A 16,638-nucleotide genomic window follows, 5' to 3' on the forward strand; every position below is an offset into this window, starting at 1 on the left:
ACTGAAGGACATTTAAACTTCTGGGCAGGAGAAGGCAGGGGAGAAGGACGGTCTACTGAGAACGCTGCCAAGACACTCGGACAGAGCAGAGGGGCTCACAGGCGGACGAGGGTACATGGCTGGCATAACGTGAGGCACAAGGACGGCAACACTTATTTCCAGGGAGGAAGAGACAGCTCCCCAAGGAGACGCCGGTTGTGGGTCCAGCGAGAGAGGGAAGCCGCATGAAAGGACCGAGCAAAGCTGGCAGACGAGAAATGAGGCGTGCCTAGGTCACAACAACACAAGGAGCCCAGAGTAGAAAAAAGGCAACGACAAAGAAACGCTGACAGGGATTCAACGATTTGACAAAACTTCTATGTCTGGTGAACAGACTGTGTCTAAGGACAGTTGGATGATTAATTGTTGGGGGTAACACAGTGTGCAAACTGGACTCTGCACCACTAAAGGTTGTACTCTCCACTTCATGTTTTTAATGGACTTTTAGAGTATGAACTGTGTGCTTTCCAAGGAATTCCGTTCCTGATATTGTTAGATTTTTTTTTTTAACGTTCATTTATCTTTTTAATGTACTTTACGTTGTCTTGTGTAATAGAAGTTTCTGTTGCTTTTCCTGAAATTACTGTTGTGTCTTTCATGGTGTGTTTACTCACTGCCCAATTTAAAGAAACCTGTGTGCTATTATCGGTAAATTTCAAGAGTTCCCAAGTTTCTTAATAAAACTGGGTGGCATAGTTGGATATTTTAACGGTGTCTAGGTTAGATTACCTGTAAGCGTGACCAGACACCTGTCACAGGTATGCCATGCCAATTTGATAATTAATACATTGGCCTTGTTTTGTTATTGCCTTCTTTTCAATTTGCCTTTAAGGAATGCATTCAAATTCAGGTCATACTTTTTCCAATAGTATTTTGTTAAAAATTCACGTTTAAGGTCATTGTTTAAGTTGAAGCTACATCATTAATTTATTTTTTTAATTATTAATGATAGACGTAATTTGTGCAATTAATTACTTAATTTTTTAACTGATTCCCATATATAAAATCCTAAGCCTAAAAGTGCAACGATTTTATGGCACGTTTTATGTCACGCTTTAAATCGGGCTTACTTTAAAATCTACATATATATGATTGGTATCATTCTTTTCAGAGTTTATCAAACATTAATGTGATGTTGTTAGATTTTCAGATTCTTATTCCGTTTTTAGATTATAAACTAAAATATCAAGAAAGTCGTTTGTATTTAGGTGATTTAGTTAACTGATGGTCGAGTTAGATTTTCAGATTCTTATTCCGTTTTTAGATTATAAACTAAAATATCAAGAAAGTCGTTTGTATTTAGGTGATTTAGTTAACTGATGGTCGAGTTACGATGACCCATTAAATACCACTTTAGTTTTCATGTGATTTTTTTCCTGTTATTTAAATGAGTCATTTTTCAAAAAAAGGTTTTTTCTCCATAAGAATGTCAGTTAAAATTAATGGATTGTTTATTTAGTCTCTTATAAATACTCATCGAGCTTCAGGACAACTCTGTGAATGTCCTTGAGTGGCCCAGCCAGAGCCCAGACTTGAATCCGATTGAACATCTCTGGAGAGATCTTAAAATGGCTGTGCACCTACGCTTCCCATCCAACCTTATGGAGCTTGAGAGGTGCTGCAAAGAGGAATGGGCGAAACTGCCAAAGGTGCATCGACAAAGTATTGAGCAAAGGCTGTGAATACTTATGTACATGGGATTTCTCAGTTTTTTATTTTTAATAAATTTGCAAAAACCTCAAGTAAACTTTTTTCACGTTGTCATTGTGGGGTGTTGTGTGTAGAATTCTGAGGAAAAAAATTAATTTACTCCATTTTGGAATAAGGTTGTAACAACAAAATGTGGAAAAAGTGATGCGCTGTGAATACTTTCCGGATGCACTGTATACTTTGGTATCAAGCCTACACTGTAAATACACCTCCTCAAAATGTGACTACCGGTCGTGTCAACATGGACCCTACACAGACCGGTTAAGTGAAAGGTTAAGGTTATTCATTAAAATGTGTTAGACTGCCTGGTTGCACAGTCACTATGTTTTATATGTGTCCCACTGTATGTGTCATTATATACAATTTAGCCCACATCAAAAAACATCTGCTCAGCTCTTGTCTAAGTTGAAAACAAAGTAGCTATACACCACAGCACTCAGGAGTTTCACTTCACTGTAGCCAGTTATTTTAGTCTGAAGCACAGGATGTTTATAACACTACTGTGAAATCAATTACTTAATAAACTGGGGAGAAGAACAGGAAATTTCATTATAGAAAAGACAGTTCGTAATGCTTGGCTCAAGCAAGCAGTATTGTGGAAGCTAGCTGGATGATTTAATGCTTGTAAACTTGTAACGTCTGTGTTTTTCAAGAAGCTGTAAAATTATACTTTCTCTAATACCATACTATTTTTTAAACCTGATAAAACATGAGCAGGGTTGGGGGGTTGGAGAATATCCCAGAAAGTTCTGAGCATAAGGCATGAACAATCCCCTTGGACAGGGCGCCAAGTCCAAGCACGGTGAACATACATAAACACACAAGCAAGCAAGCATACACATACACACACACACACACACACACACAAGGTCCAATTTAGCATCGCCAATCCACCTAAACTAAGCCCAAGCAGACTTTGTGAGAACATACAGACTGCAGGCAGTGATGAACCATGACGTCAACCCTGGTGTCCCTACTGAGAGTCCACCGCGCCACCAGTCTCCCCAATATCAATATGGTTAATTGCTTAGCAAATTATGTGCAATGAATGACATCTTGCTACAAATGAACGCTACAAATTCAACATGAACAACCCCTTACGTTTAGTAGGTTTGTTGTTTGTATACTTGGGGCATCTCTTACCAACTTAAACTCTGACTTTTTAGAAAGCCTTTGTGTTGCCCTGTACACCTTTCACTGTTACATCACAGGGTACAGAGCACTTGATTTTCACTTCATGAAATCCCTAAAAGGACTAGATTGCATTCCTTGCTATACAAACTATGAGAGCAATTAAAATTAACTAATTAATGAGTATAAAACTATAAACAGCACAAATAGACTAGTACACCTATAGATGCTAAGGTTATGTTCCTATGCATTATGTAAAATGTAAATTTGTATATAATGAAATGTCTATAGATCGAGTCTCTTACATTGCCCCTAAAATAACTTGAAAAATAGTTTAGCATATCCATCAGTTTCTGTGTGTGTAAATGTGCATCAGTAGTGTTAAACACAACATGCCCACGTACAGTAATCTGATTGTACCAGCCGGCTCAGGCTCCATGTAGGAGGTTAGAGAGGAGGCAGACACAGCAGCTACAGTTGTGCTTGAAAGTTTGTGAACCCTTTAGAATTTTCTATATTTCTATACAAATATGACCTAAAACATCATCAGATTTTCACTCAAGTCCTAAACGTAGATAAAGAGAAACCAGTTAAACAAATGAGAGATAAATATTACGCTTGGTCATTTATTTATTAAGGAAAATGATCAAATATTACATATTTGTGAGTGGCAAAAGTATGTGAACCTTTGCTTTCAGTATCTGGTGTGACCCCCCTTTGCAGAAATAACTGCAACTACACGTTTCCGGTAACTGTTGATCAGTCCTGCACACCGCCTTGGAGGAATTTGAGACCATTCCTCTGTACAGAAAAGCTTCAACTCTGGGATGTTGGTGGGTTTCCTCACATGAACTGCTTGTTTCAGGTCCTTCAACAACATTTCAACTGGATTAAGGTCAGGACTTTGACTTGGCCATTAAAACATTAACTTTATTCTTCTTTAACCATTCTTTGGCAGAACGACTTGTGTGCTTAGGGTCATTGTCTTACTGCATGACGCACCTTCTCTTGAGATTCAGTCCATGGACAGATGTCCTGACATTTTCCTTTAGAATTCTCCGGTATAATTCAGAATTCATTGTTCCATCAATGAAGGCAAGCCGTCCTGGCCCAGACGCAGCAAAACAGGCCCACACCATGATACTACCACCACCATGTTTTACAGATGGAATAAGGTTCTTATGCTGGAATGCAGTGTTTTCCTTTCTCCAAACATAACGCTTTTCATTTAAACCAAAAAGATCTATTTTGGTCTCATCCGTCCACAAAACATTCTTCCAATTGCCTTCTGGTTTGTCCACGTGATCTTTAGCAAACTGCAGACGAGCAGCAATGTTTTTTTTTTGGAGAGCAGTGGCTTTCTCCTTGCAACCCTGCCATGCACACCATTGTTGTTCAGTGTTCTCCTGATGGTGGACTCATGAACATGAATATTAGCCAATGTGAGAGAGGCCTTCGGTTGCTTAGAAGTTACCCTGGGGTCCTTTGTGACCTCGCCGACTATTACACGCCGTGCTCTTGGAGTGATCTTTGTTTGTCGACCACTCCTGGGGAGGGTAACAATGGTCTTGAATTTCCTCCATTTGTACACAATCTGTCTGACTGTGGATTGGTGGAGTCCAAACTCTTTAGAGATGGTTTTGTAACCTTTTCCAGCCTGATGAGCATCAACAACTCATTTTCTGAGGTCCTCAGAAATCTCCTTTGTTCGTGCCATGATACACTTCCACAAACATGTGTTGTGAAGAGCAGACTTTGCTAGATCCCTGTTCTTTAAATAACACAGGGTGCCCACTCACACCTGATTGTCATCCCATTGATTGAAAACACCGGACTCGAATTTCACCTTCAAACTAATTGCTAATCCTAGAGGTTCACATACTTTTACCACTCACAAATATGTAATATTCGATCATTTTCCTTAATAAATAAATGACCAAGTATAATATTTTTGTCTCATTTGTTTAACTGGTTTCTCTTTATCTACTTTTAGGACTTGAGTGAAAATCTGATGATGTTTTAGGTCATATTTATGCAGAAATATAGAAAATTCTAAAGGGTTCACAAACTTTCAAGCACAACTGTACTTTCAGTCCAGTACAGCCAGATTTAGAACAGATCATTATTTTAGAAATAATACAGTTAGCCAATTCAGCACTAGACATGAGAAGATAAATGCACCAGGAGAGAACGGCCTGAAGTAGTCCAGCAGCTGGTAATCTGTCGTGACCAACGGTAAGCCATGCTGTCTTGTGAAGTCCGGTAGCCAGTTTGCCTCCCACGGATCAATGTCTGGGTATTCCTCCCACATGAACCTTGCCGTAGGCGTGTATACTGCGCGAAAGCGCTCAGCTGGCAGCCGATCAGCTGGGGTGGCATCGGCTGATGCCAGTTTCTTACTCTCTTGCTCGATCTCCTGATCACGGTCAACAAAATCAGATTCTGAAAAATCAGAGTCCGACTCAGCGATAATGCGCAAAACATTGTCTGCTGAGTATTTTCTTTGCTGCACTCGCTTCACTCCCTTGTGAAATGTCGATGCCATCTTGCCTTTGTTTACATTTCGTAACTCACGCATACGCAAGGATTAAATGCAGAGTCAATGAGTCTAACATTCCTCCAAGCAGAGAGGGAATGCCTGTGACGTAACAGTGAGTTTTGTTGCTATTAACAGCTGATTGTCACCCTCAACCCCTCCTGTCAACAAAAGTCGACATCCGCTGTAAAAGAGTTAACTAAATTACCAGACACATTCATGACTACTGTTCTCTCACTGCTCTGTCTATCTATATATATATATATAAAAGCCAAATACCACTGACTCACTCATCACGAAATCTCCCGAACCATGAGGACTTGGGACTTGAAATTTGGAATGTAGGTCACCCTTGGCCCAGAGGTGCTCGCTAAGAAACGGTTTCAAAAATTTCATGGTCCAAGCACGTTCTGTCTGTATGTCTGTCCGCTTTCATGAGAGAATTACTTAACAGATTTAGATCTGGAGGTGCTCGCTAAGAAACGGTTTCAAAAATTCATTTCAAAAATTTCATGGTCCAAGCACGTTCTGTCTGTATGGCTGTCCGCTTTCATGAGACAATTACTTAACAGATTTAGATATGGTTGTTTTCTATAATTTGCTTGAACTTTCCGGTTGATTTTGCGACTTCTCTCATCGCGCTAAGTACCATAGTTTGCTTGCAGTAACGATGTATTTATGCAAATCCAAGAGAGTGGCTGTGGGCTGAGAGCAGGGGGGAGGGGCCTTCCTCATTCACTCGCCAGCCTCTGTTCGAGGTGGTCTACGTCTCACCACGTGTTGGAGTACACTTTGCCTCGGCTTAGCTAAGGATACCTGTTTGTTCAACAGACATTATTATCTGCAGATAGTTAATGAGTAACGTTTGACGTTTTTGAGAGAGAGTTCAGAGCTCTGCGTGTTTTAGAGAGTAGCTGCCGATTGCCAGAGATATCACGACCATGTGCTTTTCTTCCCACGTGGGGAATGCTCTCCCGTCAGAGCTGAACACGATCAGATATAGTGCCAACGTCTATTGATTTTTTAAGTAAAGCTAGTAAATATATAAAAGAATGCTTGTACAGGTTATGTCTCATAGCTTTCTACTCTATTTTAGATTGAAAAGATATTGTAATGCAAATTACGTGAAGTCAAGACACACTGTCACAATTCAAGACTTGGTACTCATATGCATGTTATAAATACTGTACTGAATTTACATGTCTTTACATAAACTCTTCACATATGCATACTCATCACCATAAATGATTACTGTAAAATTCAAATTTGTACACAGAGGCAACTACTGCTCCTAAACAAATGATTCTGTGTTTTATAAGCTGCCAACTGGCATTCCTATTGCACAGCAGGGTCAAAAGTGATTCTAGCAAAACCTACCTTGATGACACAGCTATAAGCCACGCATAGCTAAAACAAGGGCTGTGGAGTCGGTAGATAAATCCTTCGACTCCGACTCCTTAGTTTCCAGTACTTCTGCCTCCGACTACTCTGTATATTAAAATGCTAATGTATTTTCCATGTTGATTGAAGGAAGGTAACATACACGTCATTTAACCACAGAACTACTGGCTAGGAAGCTGACTCTCTACTGCATAACCGTAGTTTAAACAAAAGACAAGAACCCCCGAACACACATCAGGCCATAGCACACACCTCCACCTACATCATTACACTTGTTAAACACATTATATCTCTCTATTACGAAAAAAAAATCTTGGCAGGGAGATGAGACATGATGTTCTCGGAAGACAATTTGACGTCCCGCCAGAGACACTTTAACATCACACGAGACAAGGCAGTGAGACAGAAGGACAGCTGCTGCACAGGCTTTTAAATGATCGACGGGCAGTGCGACAAGCAGAACACGCACCTCGGCAGCAGAACAAAGCCAGCAGCTGATCCGTCCGCATCTCCTTAGCGTGCTTTCAGCTCCCAACCCCCCCCCCTTCACAATGCGAGCGGGAGAGATGCGAAGAGGCAGGAGCCTAGCGCGCCTCCGAGGGGGTGGAGCAAAGCGATCAAGACCTGATCATCTTGGAGTGACCCTTTGACGACACGTGAGACTAGACATTACAACCTTAGGAAGCAAAACCCGTGAGATGGTGACTTTTGCATGTCACGCCCTACTTAATAATTTAAAACAAGTTCACGGACATCTAACCCAGCAGTTGTTGGAATGCTTTTGGCAGACACACTTCATGTGCTCCCAGCTCTTAAAACAATGACAAGCGAGAAGCAGAATACGCAGCTCGCCAGCAGATGATCCGAGCGCATCTCCTTAACGTGCGTTCAGCCCACCCCCCTTTCACAACGCGAGCGGCGGAGACGCGAAGTGGCAAAAGGACAGCTGCTGTACAGGCTTTTAAATGATCGACACGCAGCGTGACAAGCAGAGAACGCAGCTCGGCAAGAGCAGCAGCAAAAGTTGAAAACTTTTTTTTCCCCCAAAACAGCTGATCCGACTGAATCTCCTTAGCATGTGTTCAGCCCCACCCTTCACAACGCGAGCAGTGTTATATGTCCCGCAAGAAAGAGATTTAACCACGCCCAGGGCAGGAAATAAAGGACAAACATTGTTTTTACAAAAGTTTTAAAGTAAAAGTGAAAATAATGCATATGTAACAATTCCCATGAAAATAATCTCTTTAAATTGTTTATCCGGTAAACCAACCTGGGGGTGGGTGAGCAAAGTGAGCAGGGGGCAGAGCCCCCTAGTCTGAAATAAAATGAAAACACTTTTTGTAATGTACCATAATCCAGATTACAATACGTGAATGTCAGGTTGTATAATAGCTCAGCTGAACTTCACACTAGTAATAACACAACTATGCATTGGGCTTTATTCTTACATCAGATAAGTACATAATTATGACTACTGTTTGTGAAATGGGACATTTGAATTTGCTGTATTTTTTTTTCATTACAATTTAAATTTATTAGGAGTCGGAGTCGGTACATTTTTGCCGACTCCGACCCCGAGTCCAGGTACCCAAAATTGTCTCCGACTCCTCGACTCAGACTCCACAGCCCTGGCTAAAACTCAGCCTGATGTTAAGACACAGACAGGATGCTGTTTTGTATGGATGTGGTCTGGCTAGTTGTGGGTGTGTCTTTGTCAGTTTAGAGTTAACACAATGAAAATGGCTGAAATAGTTGTGGCTTTCAGGAGTGAAGCCAACACCCCAAAGACTGGCAATAAACTGCATCATTGCCTGTAAAGTGTAATCATTTAAATTCCTGTGCTCCACCATTACCTTGTGCATTGCTTTACTTATTATTAAAGAACAATGGATGTTTTCCTATCATCACTTTAAAGAGGTTAATCCTGCCTTATAACTGTGGTGAAAGAAGTGAAACCAGGAGAGTTTCAACATGATAGCAGATAGGCATATGTGGATTTGAAGATGGTGTCAAATATCAAGACTGGTTGTGCCTGGTAGTCTAAGGTATCCAAGGAAAAGATCACAAAGGTAACTACAAAAACAAAGGTTACTACATGTTTTGGAACAACTCACACTTTCAGAGTAAAAGCTGGTTTACACAAAGGGCCAACCTTCTGTCATTCACGATTACTACAGAGGACATCAGTGGAATGGTCAAGATGCATTTAGAGAGGAACTAGAAAAGAAGGTGAAGCCCATGGAATGCGCAAAAGTATGGACATAACAGAGGTTTTGGTGGTAACAGCTTGTTGTAAGCCAAACAAAGTGAGAAGCTTGGAAAGAACTGAGGCAGGTGAAATATTTTAAATATCTTGGAAGTTGCATTTAGGAAGATGGGGAACTAACAAGAAAAATATAGCCAATGCCTGGCAAAAAGATCTCAGGAGTGGTCTAGGAAAAACAAATCTCAACAAAGATGAAAATACTAGTCTAAAAAACAACTACTGCACCCACTTCCTGAGGCTTAGTGTGCTGCATGTGCCCTCCACAGTCGGAAGCTATATCCCATTAATTCTCTGCACTCTCAACATAACCCGCTGTAGAGCTTTCCAAGCAGAAAAGTACATACACATGGTGTGAGGTTACAGTGAAAATGTGAGGGGCTTTACACCAAGTGTAATTTTTATATATCTCGAAGTGAGCGTGGAAACGGGCGTACGCACCGTTTATGCATGAGGCTCCTAGTCTTTGCCTAGGTGTTCATGGGCAAACGTTGGTTTTAACCTTGATTTTCCGTTTCTTAGTGGCTCATCACCCTATCAGATCTAATTTATGAAATCTAATCTAATGGCAAGAGCTACCTGTGATGAAATTCTGGGTTTCACAGAGACATCTTCAGGCCAGGCTGCCCCGGGAAGTGCAGTCCAAGAGCAGAGCACAAGATGCTGAAAGAAGCTTGCAGTTGTTTGAAATCCTCTCCACTTGTAGACAGTGAAATGGCTGATTTCTAATTGTGTGAAAATCTTTTTAATTTCCTTCTCACCGCAGGGCACATACACACCAAGCACACACTACGGACAATTTAGGATCGCCAATGCACCTAACCTGCACGTCTCTGAACCATGGGAGGAAACCCACGCAGACATGGAGAGAACAGGGAGGACCCGGGAAGCAAACCCAGGTCTCCTTACTGCGAGGCAGCAGCAGTACTACCACTGCGCCACCGTGCTGTCCTCACCTATAACAGTGTTTTGCAAACAAAGGGTCAAGACCCAGAGTTACTACATGGGTCACTCTGAGTCATGAATTACAATAATACAGAATAAGAAAGGGTCATGAATGGTTTGTAGAATGCCTTGCCACAAATTGCTGCTTCTCTACATGACGTCAGCAATTGTTCAATGGGGATTTACCCTACTAGAGTTCAAGCTTGATGATGAAGAGAAAGAAATGAACACACATACACACACACATAATAAATCTGTAAAGTTCATTGTGGAGGCATTAAGCCACCTCATACCAATCTGTTTGTCTATGCGGCTTATTAATTTCACTTGGCTTAGCATGTTGAGTTTCAAATTAAATATTAGGTTGTTAACTTGATTCAATTTCCTGTTAGTTTTACTCCACATTCATTTGTGTTGCATGAGAAAAATGTACTTTAATCTACCTGCCTGTTTAAGTAGGACATCCTCACATCCTGTACCTACATTTTTAAATAAAATAAAAATTAGGTCATAAATAACATTTAAAATTTATAATTTGTACTCTGATAACAATTTACATATAAAAAGTCATAATTCTTTGAATCAGATATTTACTTAAGGCCTTTACTATGTTTAACTAATTGAACATAATACTTGATGGCATAAGGGATGTTGATAAAATGCACCATTTATCTGTGTGCTGATTGCAGTGAATTAAATTATATTTGAACGTGCTATGTAAATTAATGTAGCTGGTAAAGGGAAGTTATTCTGGTAAATTTCTTCAGTCTGCCATGTTGCATTTAACAACAGCACATGGGGCTCCACCAGTTGGTTTGAATAAGGGATGTCTATTTTGGAGCTAATTTATAACGATGGCCTATGACTCTTCTTTATTTACTGAATATTTTACGCAACAGTCTACAAAATAAATCTCTCTATTATAATAAAAAAATCCTGGGACGAGACGCGACTTTTTCAGAGAGATACTTTCAAATCCCGTGAGACAAAACTTTGTGCCAAGAGATTTAAACACGCCCGGGGGCGGAAATAAAAGACAAAGAGTAGATGACAAAGTAGAACGTTGTAAAGAATTCAAAAACGTTGGCGCAATACACATGCAGAGCAGGTTAGAGATAATGGAAGTAGGAAAATTCAAAAGTCTCAAAAAACATAATAGCAATAGTAATAATAATAAAGATTTCATTAGCGCAAACAAACAGAAATTATTACTTGGTGAAATAACGGAACAGCGAAAAGAGATTGAATATATTGCTCGGATTTAAACTTTAAGTCAGAGACTTGTAGATCGTCTAATTCATGTTGCCATCAGGAAAAAGTAGTGTTTCTTCCCAATGAAGAGGTGTATCCACGAGAATTAAAAGATTTGTTGTTTGGTGAAAGTGAAATCCACATACGTGAGCGGCAGAGACACGTAGTGCAGGCCGGGGGAGGTTGGCGAGCGAAGCGAGCAGGGCCCCCTAGTATCATACAAGTTACTTGACTGTATATTATTTTACACTTCAATTGGTTGCATAGTAAAATCTTCCACTGAGTAATGGTTTGCATATCGTTAAACTGTAATTTACATGGAAGTACTGTATGGATTTTTCAAATTCCATCATATTTTGATGTGCATCTGTCCTTTGACATCTTGTACACATTCTGTCCCACCCTTACATCTCCCTGAATCTCCTGATATAGCCATGTTAATACCTCCTTCTCTTGCCTCTTTTTGTCTCTTTCAGTTATTTTATATTCGATTCTTGCTCTCTATCAACCCATTCAAACCTCACTTCTTTGTCTCTTTCTTCTTGCCTCTTAGATCTTCTTCTCTTTTCCCTTTTCCTTCCCAATCTTTCCCTCCCACACAAGTCCTCTGCAACCAACATTGTGACTTCCTCAACAACAACATACGGATTTGCAATTTCTCCTACTCACTTTTGTATATACATCATTGATTGTCATTTTTTTCTTTTTTAAAGCAAGTGTTTCCAATCATTCATTAATTATGGATGCAGATATGTAGAATTAACCCTTCTTCTGCATTTCTTATTCCTCCTCCAAACCTACCCAAACATTCTTCATTCTCTGCCCCGTCTTCCTCCACATATTAATTCATATTGCTTTTTCTTCCAATAACTGAGAATCCCCAAAATGGTTCCATTTCCATCTGCTTGACAGCCTGTCTGAGGTGCATAAGCAAGCAGCACCATCAGCAAAGATTCCTTTACCTGTGCTCTTAATGCTATTAAGAGATTATTAATTTGTATGATCACTACCACTGTCTTTCGCATTTCTCCTCTCAGCACCATTCCTGCCTCATTCTTTTTGTGTGTCTCATCTACATAACACAGTTTAGTCCATGCCCAGTTCCCAGAGTAGATTTCCTCTCCATCAAGTGTTCTGCAAGCAAGGAATGTCCTTATTATCACAATTTCTACATTCCCTATCCTTTTCCCCATCAAGTAACATAAATTGAGTGAAGCCACTCTGATGAAATTATGTTGTCCTCTTGTTACCAGGTTTCACAAGATTTATGTCTGGTATTTCGTCTTTTGGGCTAGACCTGTAGACCTTAATGGTCTAACCAAACAACAGCTGCCAGAAATCCTACTGACCTGGGGTTGAAAGGTTCAAGGCATCAAATTCCTGGCCTAGGACTAAAAATGCTCTCTCACCGATAACAGCTGGCTACCTGGAAGACCTTGCTGGCTGGACACTTGTAACCAGGAACTGCAGCTGTCCACAACTGACAAAAATGTCTTCAAAGCAAGAACAGATGACTTCACCTTGCACTTATAATAGAGAATTTGCTGGAGACCCTGCCTTGCACCCACATGCCAGTCGTGCACCTTTTGAAGTCACTTCCTGCTTCAATGGTAAAGTGGTCCACTTATCTAATCCACACAGGTGGCACAGTGGTAGTGCTGCTGCTTGGCAGTAAGGAGATCGTGGGTTCACTTCCTGGGTCCTCCCTCCCTGTGTGGAGAGCGCTTTGTGAAGTGAGAAAAGCACTATATAAAATGTAAAGAATTATTACTCTTCTGCCTCTAATGAATTGCAACCAATCATACCAGTCGTTATTCAGTCACAGAGACATCGTCAGCTACCCAACGGACTGCCACCCTCTACACCAATGTAGAGGTGTTGGTTGGGATGCACCCTAACTCAACAGATCTTATTCACAGTGTTTAAGAAAAAACTGAACCACTTTAATAAAATTAGTACATTTTCCCTTGCTTTTACAACATATAAAAACAATTTAACGTTGGCCAAAAAAGCATGTAAAAGCTTACATCTATCGCATGATAAAATAATCCTGTCAAAAATTAAAAGGCAAAATTTTTTCTTACTTGAATTGGTCACAACATCTTCTGTGCATACTGCTGTTTCGCCAATAGACTGCTGTTCATCTTTACTCACAACCGGTGCAGCAACATCGGCACTCTTGCTTTGTTTTGAGGTGTGGACATCTTCCTTTCCAGTTGGTGTGTCAAGCACAGCGACAGTATCATCTTGTTCATGTGACCTTCCAACTTTGGGTTTTCCTTTGTTTGCTAGAATGCCTCTACCAGTCAGCCTATTAGCTTTCAGTCTACCTTGCTCTGGTAGGCCTGCACTGATGTTCTTCCAGCCTACAGGACAGTTTTGCTTCTCTGCATCTTTAGCCTCATCTGCCAGCCTAGTTTTAATGTTGTTGTACCAGTTGGAATGTCTAACCCCTTCTTTACCAACTGTGGCTTCCTTCAGATGTTTAGTAGTGACTCGAGCCGTTTTTCCCTCAGATCGAGTTGACTTGACTACATTCCTTGGACTCTTCTCCTCTTCTTCCATTGTGTGGCAAAGCTCTTCTGAAAATGCACCCCCTCACTCACCAAAAATGTCCAGTTTAAATTAAGGTGAGGGGGCCCAACCAAATTCCTCTCAGTCCCTGCAGAGAATGGAAAAGAAACCCTTTGTTAGAAACTCTGTGCTTCTTTAATATAGATTTCCTCTTTTACAGTCAGTGATGCATGCAAGCCAGTACACAAGATCTGCTACAACACAATTCCAACTGAACAATCAATATAGCCACACATTTGAAGGCCCGGCACCTGAATCAATTCAAAGAATTTCAAGAGATATCTTATTTCTAAATTGCAAGAACATTAATATGCATACACCTGTAAATAGTTGCATTTGAAGTTGGGATGTGACATTTATTTTTTTCAAAAGGTTAAAGCGTTTTTTTGAAGCCAGTTAAACACATAATACATAAAGACAGGGACCTTCAATTATTTTTACCTATGGGCTAGTTTTACTCTGTGCTGTTCATCCTGGGACATCACTCTTTAGTACTGCTGCACCATCACTTGTGCGAAGTCTGCTGTCATTTATTTTAAAATATACGATTTTATTATTATATTTCATCACATTTACTATATAAGGAGCAACAACTTTTCCGTGCTCGATTGCATAAACAGTGGAGCTACTCCTCCATGTGCTCATATAGTTCCAACAAGGGCTGCAACAATTAGTCGACGTAATAGACGATGTTGACTACAAAAAGTCATCGACACAGATTTTTTTTTTATTGTCGACGAGTCATGAACAGAACCTTCAAAAGAAGCTCCAGTCACAAAGAACCACATTGGTTTTTGTAACTGCAATGCACTACATGAACGTCTGGGGGCAGTATCATGTGTAATTCTCTGTCAAGAATGCACACATTCCTACAAACGAAGAAGAACGTCTGAGGAGAAGAAGAACATAGTGGAAAATAAACGTGGTTGCAATGGCGAGTCGGATAGAGAAGGGGGAAGGAGATGGAAAAAAAAAGATAGCAACGTGAAGATAATCTTTCAGCATTTTTAGACGAGCGTCTGTATCGTCTAGGTGTGCGAACAGCCCCCCTGCTCAATCCCCCTACGTCAGGATCAGAGAAAGTCAGCGCAAGAGAGACAGAAAAGTAAGCCGGGTAGCTTCTCAGCCATCTGCCAATAGCGTCCCTTGTATGAAATCAACTGGGCAAACCAACTGAGGAAGCATGTACCAGAAATTAAAAGACCCATTGTCCGCAGAAATCCACGAACCAGCAAAAAATCCGCGATATATATTTAAATATGCTTACATATAAAATCCGCGATGGAGTGAAGCCGCGAAAGGCGAAACGCGATATAGCGAGGGATTACTGTAATGTGTATATCAAGGTTTCGACAATTATAGTTAACCCTTAAACCGCCACATACTTGGTGATTAATGCATCCCTGGACGCCAAATACTTTTTAGCTGCACTTTTTAAGTAAACGTCGCAATTCACAAAGAGAATGTGAAGTTTTAATGGAACATGTATTTTTTTTTCATGCAAAGAGCATCACAATTACTGCAACACTGATCATTTTACACACTGCAAATGAACTGTAAAAACTATATAAAAAAACTACTGCAACAATCTATTATTATATGTTTAAGGTGCAACTGACGCCATTGATTCAGTAAATCACCAAGCCAACTGCGTTTGAACTGCCTGCACGCAAACACACAGAGGTAAATGCTGATGATTGTAGGCTCGTCCAGTGCAGCGGTGAATCCTAGGGACAGTGATGCTGCAGTTCTGGTGGAAGGCATATGAGGCAAAGTATCCCACTCTTGCCTTATTGGCAAAATCATTCTTGTGTATTCCTGCTACCTCTACTCTCTCTGAGTGTCTCTTCTCAGCAGCTGGGAACATTGTCTCAAAGAACAGAGCCAGCCTCACATCAGAGCATGTCGAAGTGCTCATGTTCCTGCACTGCAATCAGGAATATATGAACTGAATCTTTTATAAACTGTACATTATTGTTTCATTTTATTTGAATTGAAGCTTTATTTAAACGTTTGGACTTTAAGACACACCAGTGGCCATTTTTGGTTAAGTTAAATGCACTTTTTTTGTTTAAAGACTATGTGCACTTTAGTTTGTATTGTTTAATGTATTTCTTTTTTATTGTGATGGTCACACTAATATAACATCTGATTATTTTCACATTCACATGTTTCACTGGTTGTTATTTTAATTTGATTATTATTAATTTTAGTCGTGTTAATGCAGAGACATCAGGGTGACATTCACAGGTGGACAGACGTGAGCAGATGAGGTAAGACATGCGCACTGGAGCCCAGAACAGGATTTGCAACCCTAGGTCGCAGGCATCAAAATAGTCAAGCATGAAATAATCATGAATAATCGAAAAAAAAAAATTGAATGACTACCAAAATAATCATTAGTTGCAGCCCTAGTTCCAGCTGGGCATACAGTGTGTGTATTTAGTACGTCAGGAATCACTTGCAGCCCAATAACAGTATATCTTACTGAAAGAAAAGCATGTTGACATTTTAGTCTTCCTTGCAAAAAAAAATTTAAAGTTACGAAGATACTGTAGTTTATTTAAACAAAAATGCAATGTGCGTTGTTTGGATTTTATTATTATCGTTTAAATGTATTAGTGGTCTGTCTGCTACTCTTATGAACAATTGTTTATAATAATTTTTAGTTTTATTATTTTTATGTATAATGTTTACAAAAGATTGTAATATGTATTCAAATGACATTTAATGTAGTGCTGGATGGTATACTGGTTCAAACCAAAAAACATTTTTTTATTTCTGTTAT

General features: G+C 40.0%; 2 protein-coding genes and 1 long non-coding RNA gene across 7 annotated transcripts in view; 1 reads left to right on the forward strand and 2 right to left on the reverse strand.

Annotated features, from left to right (window-relative positions):
* The window catches only part of LOC127529390 (uncharacterized), a 706,297-nt gene that overhangs the window by 508,522 nt on the left and 181,137 nt on the right, over positions 1 to 16,638 (reverse strand). The gene's annotated exons all lie outside the window — the stretch shown is intronic.
* mpl (MPL proto-oncogene, thrombopoietin receptor) overlaps positions 1 to 16,638 on the forward strand; it is a 522,581-nt gene that overhangs the window by 311,607 nt on the left and 194,336 nt on the right. The gene's annotated exons all lie outside the window — the stretch shown is intronic.
* Positions 1 to 16,638, reverse strand: part of tut4 (terminal uridylyl transferase 4) — a 124,021-nt gene that overhangs the window by 91,880 nt on the left and 15,503 nt on the right. For all 5 annotated transcript variants that reach the window (XM_028810862.2, XM_051932698.1, XM_028810861.2 and 2 more), the window contains exon 2: positions 13,361 to 13,938. In XM_028810862.2, coding sequence (XP_028666695.2) covers positions 13,361 to 13,841 — 481 coding nt within the window. In that variant the 5' untranslated portion in view covers positions 13,842 to 13,938. The remainder of the gene's footprint in view (positions 1 to 13,360; positions 13,939 to 16,638) is intronic.

Source organism: Erpetoichthys calabaricus, chromosome 10, assembly GCF_900747795.2.
Source record: "Erpetoichthys calabaricus chromosome 10, fErpCal1.3, whole genome shotgun sequence".
NCBI classification, from domain to species: domain Eukaryota; kingdom Metazoa; phylum Chordata; class Cladistia; order Polypteriformes; family Polypteridae; genus Erpetoichthys; species Erpetoichthys calabaricus.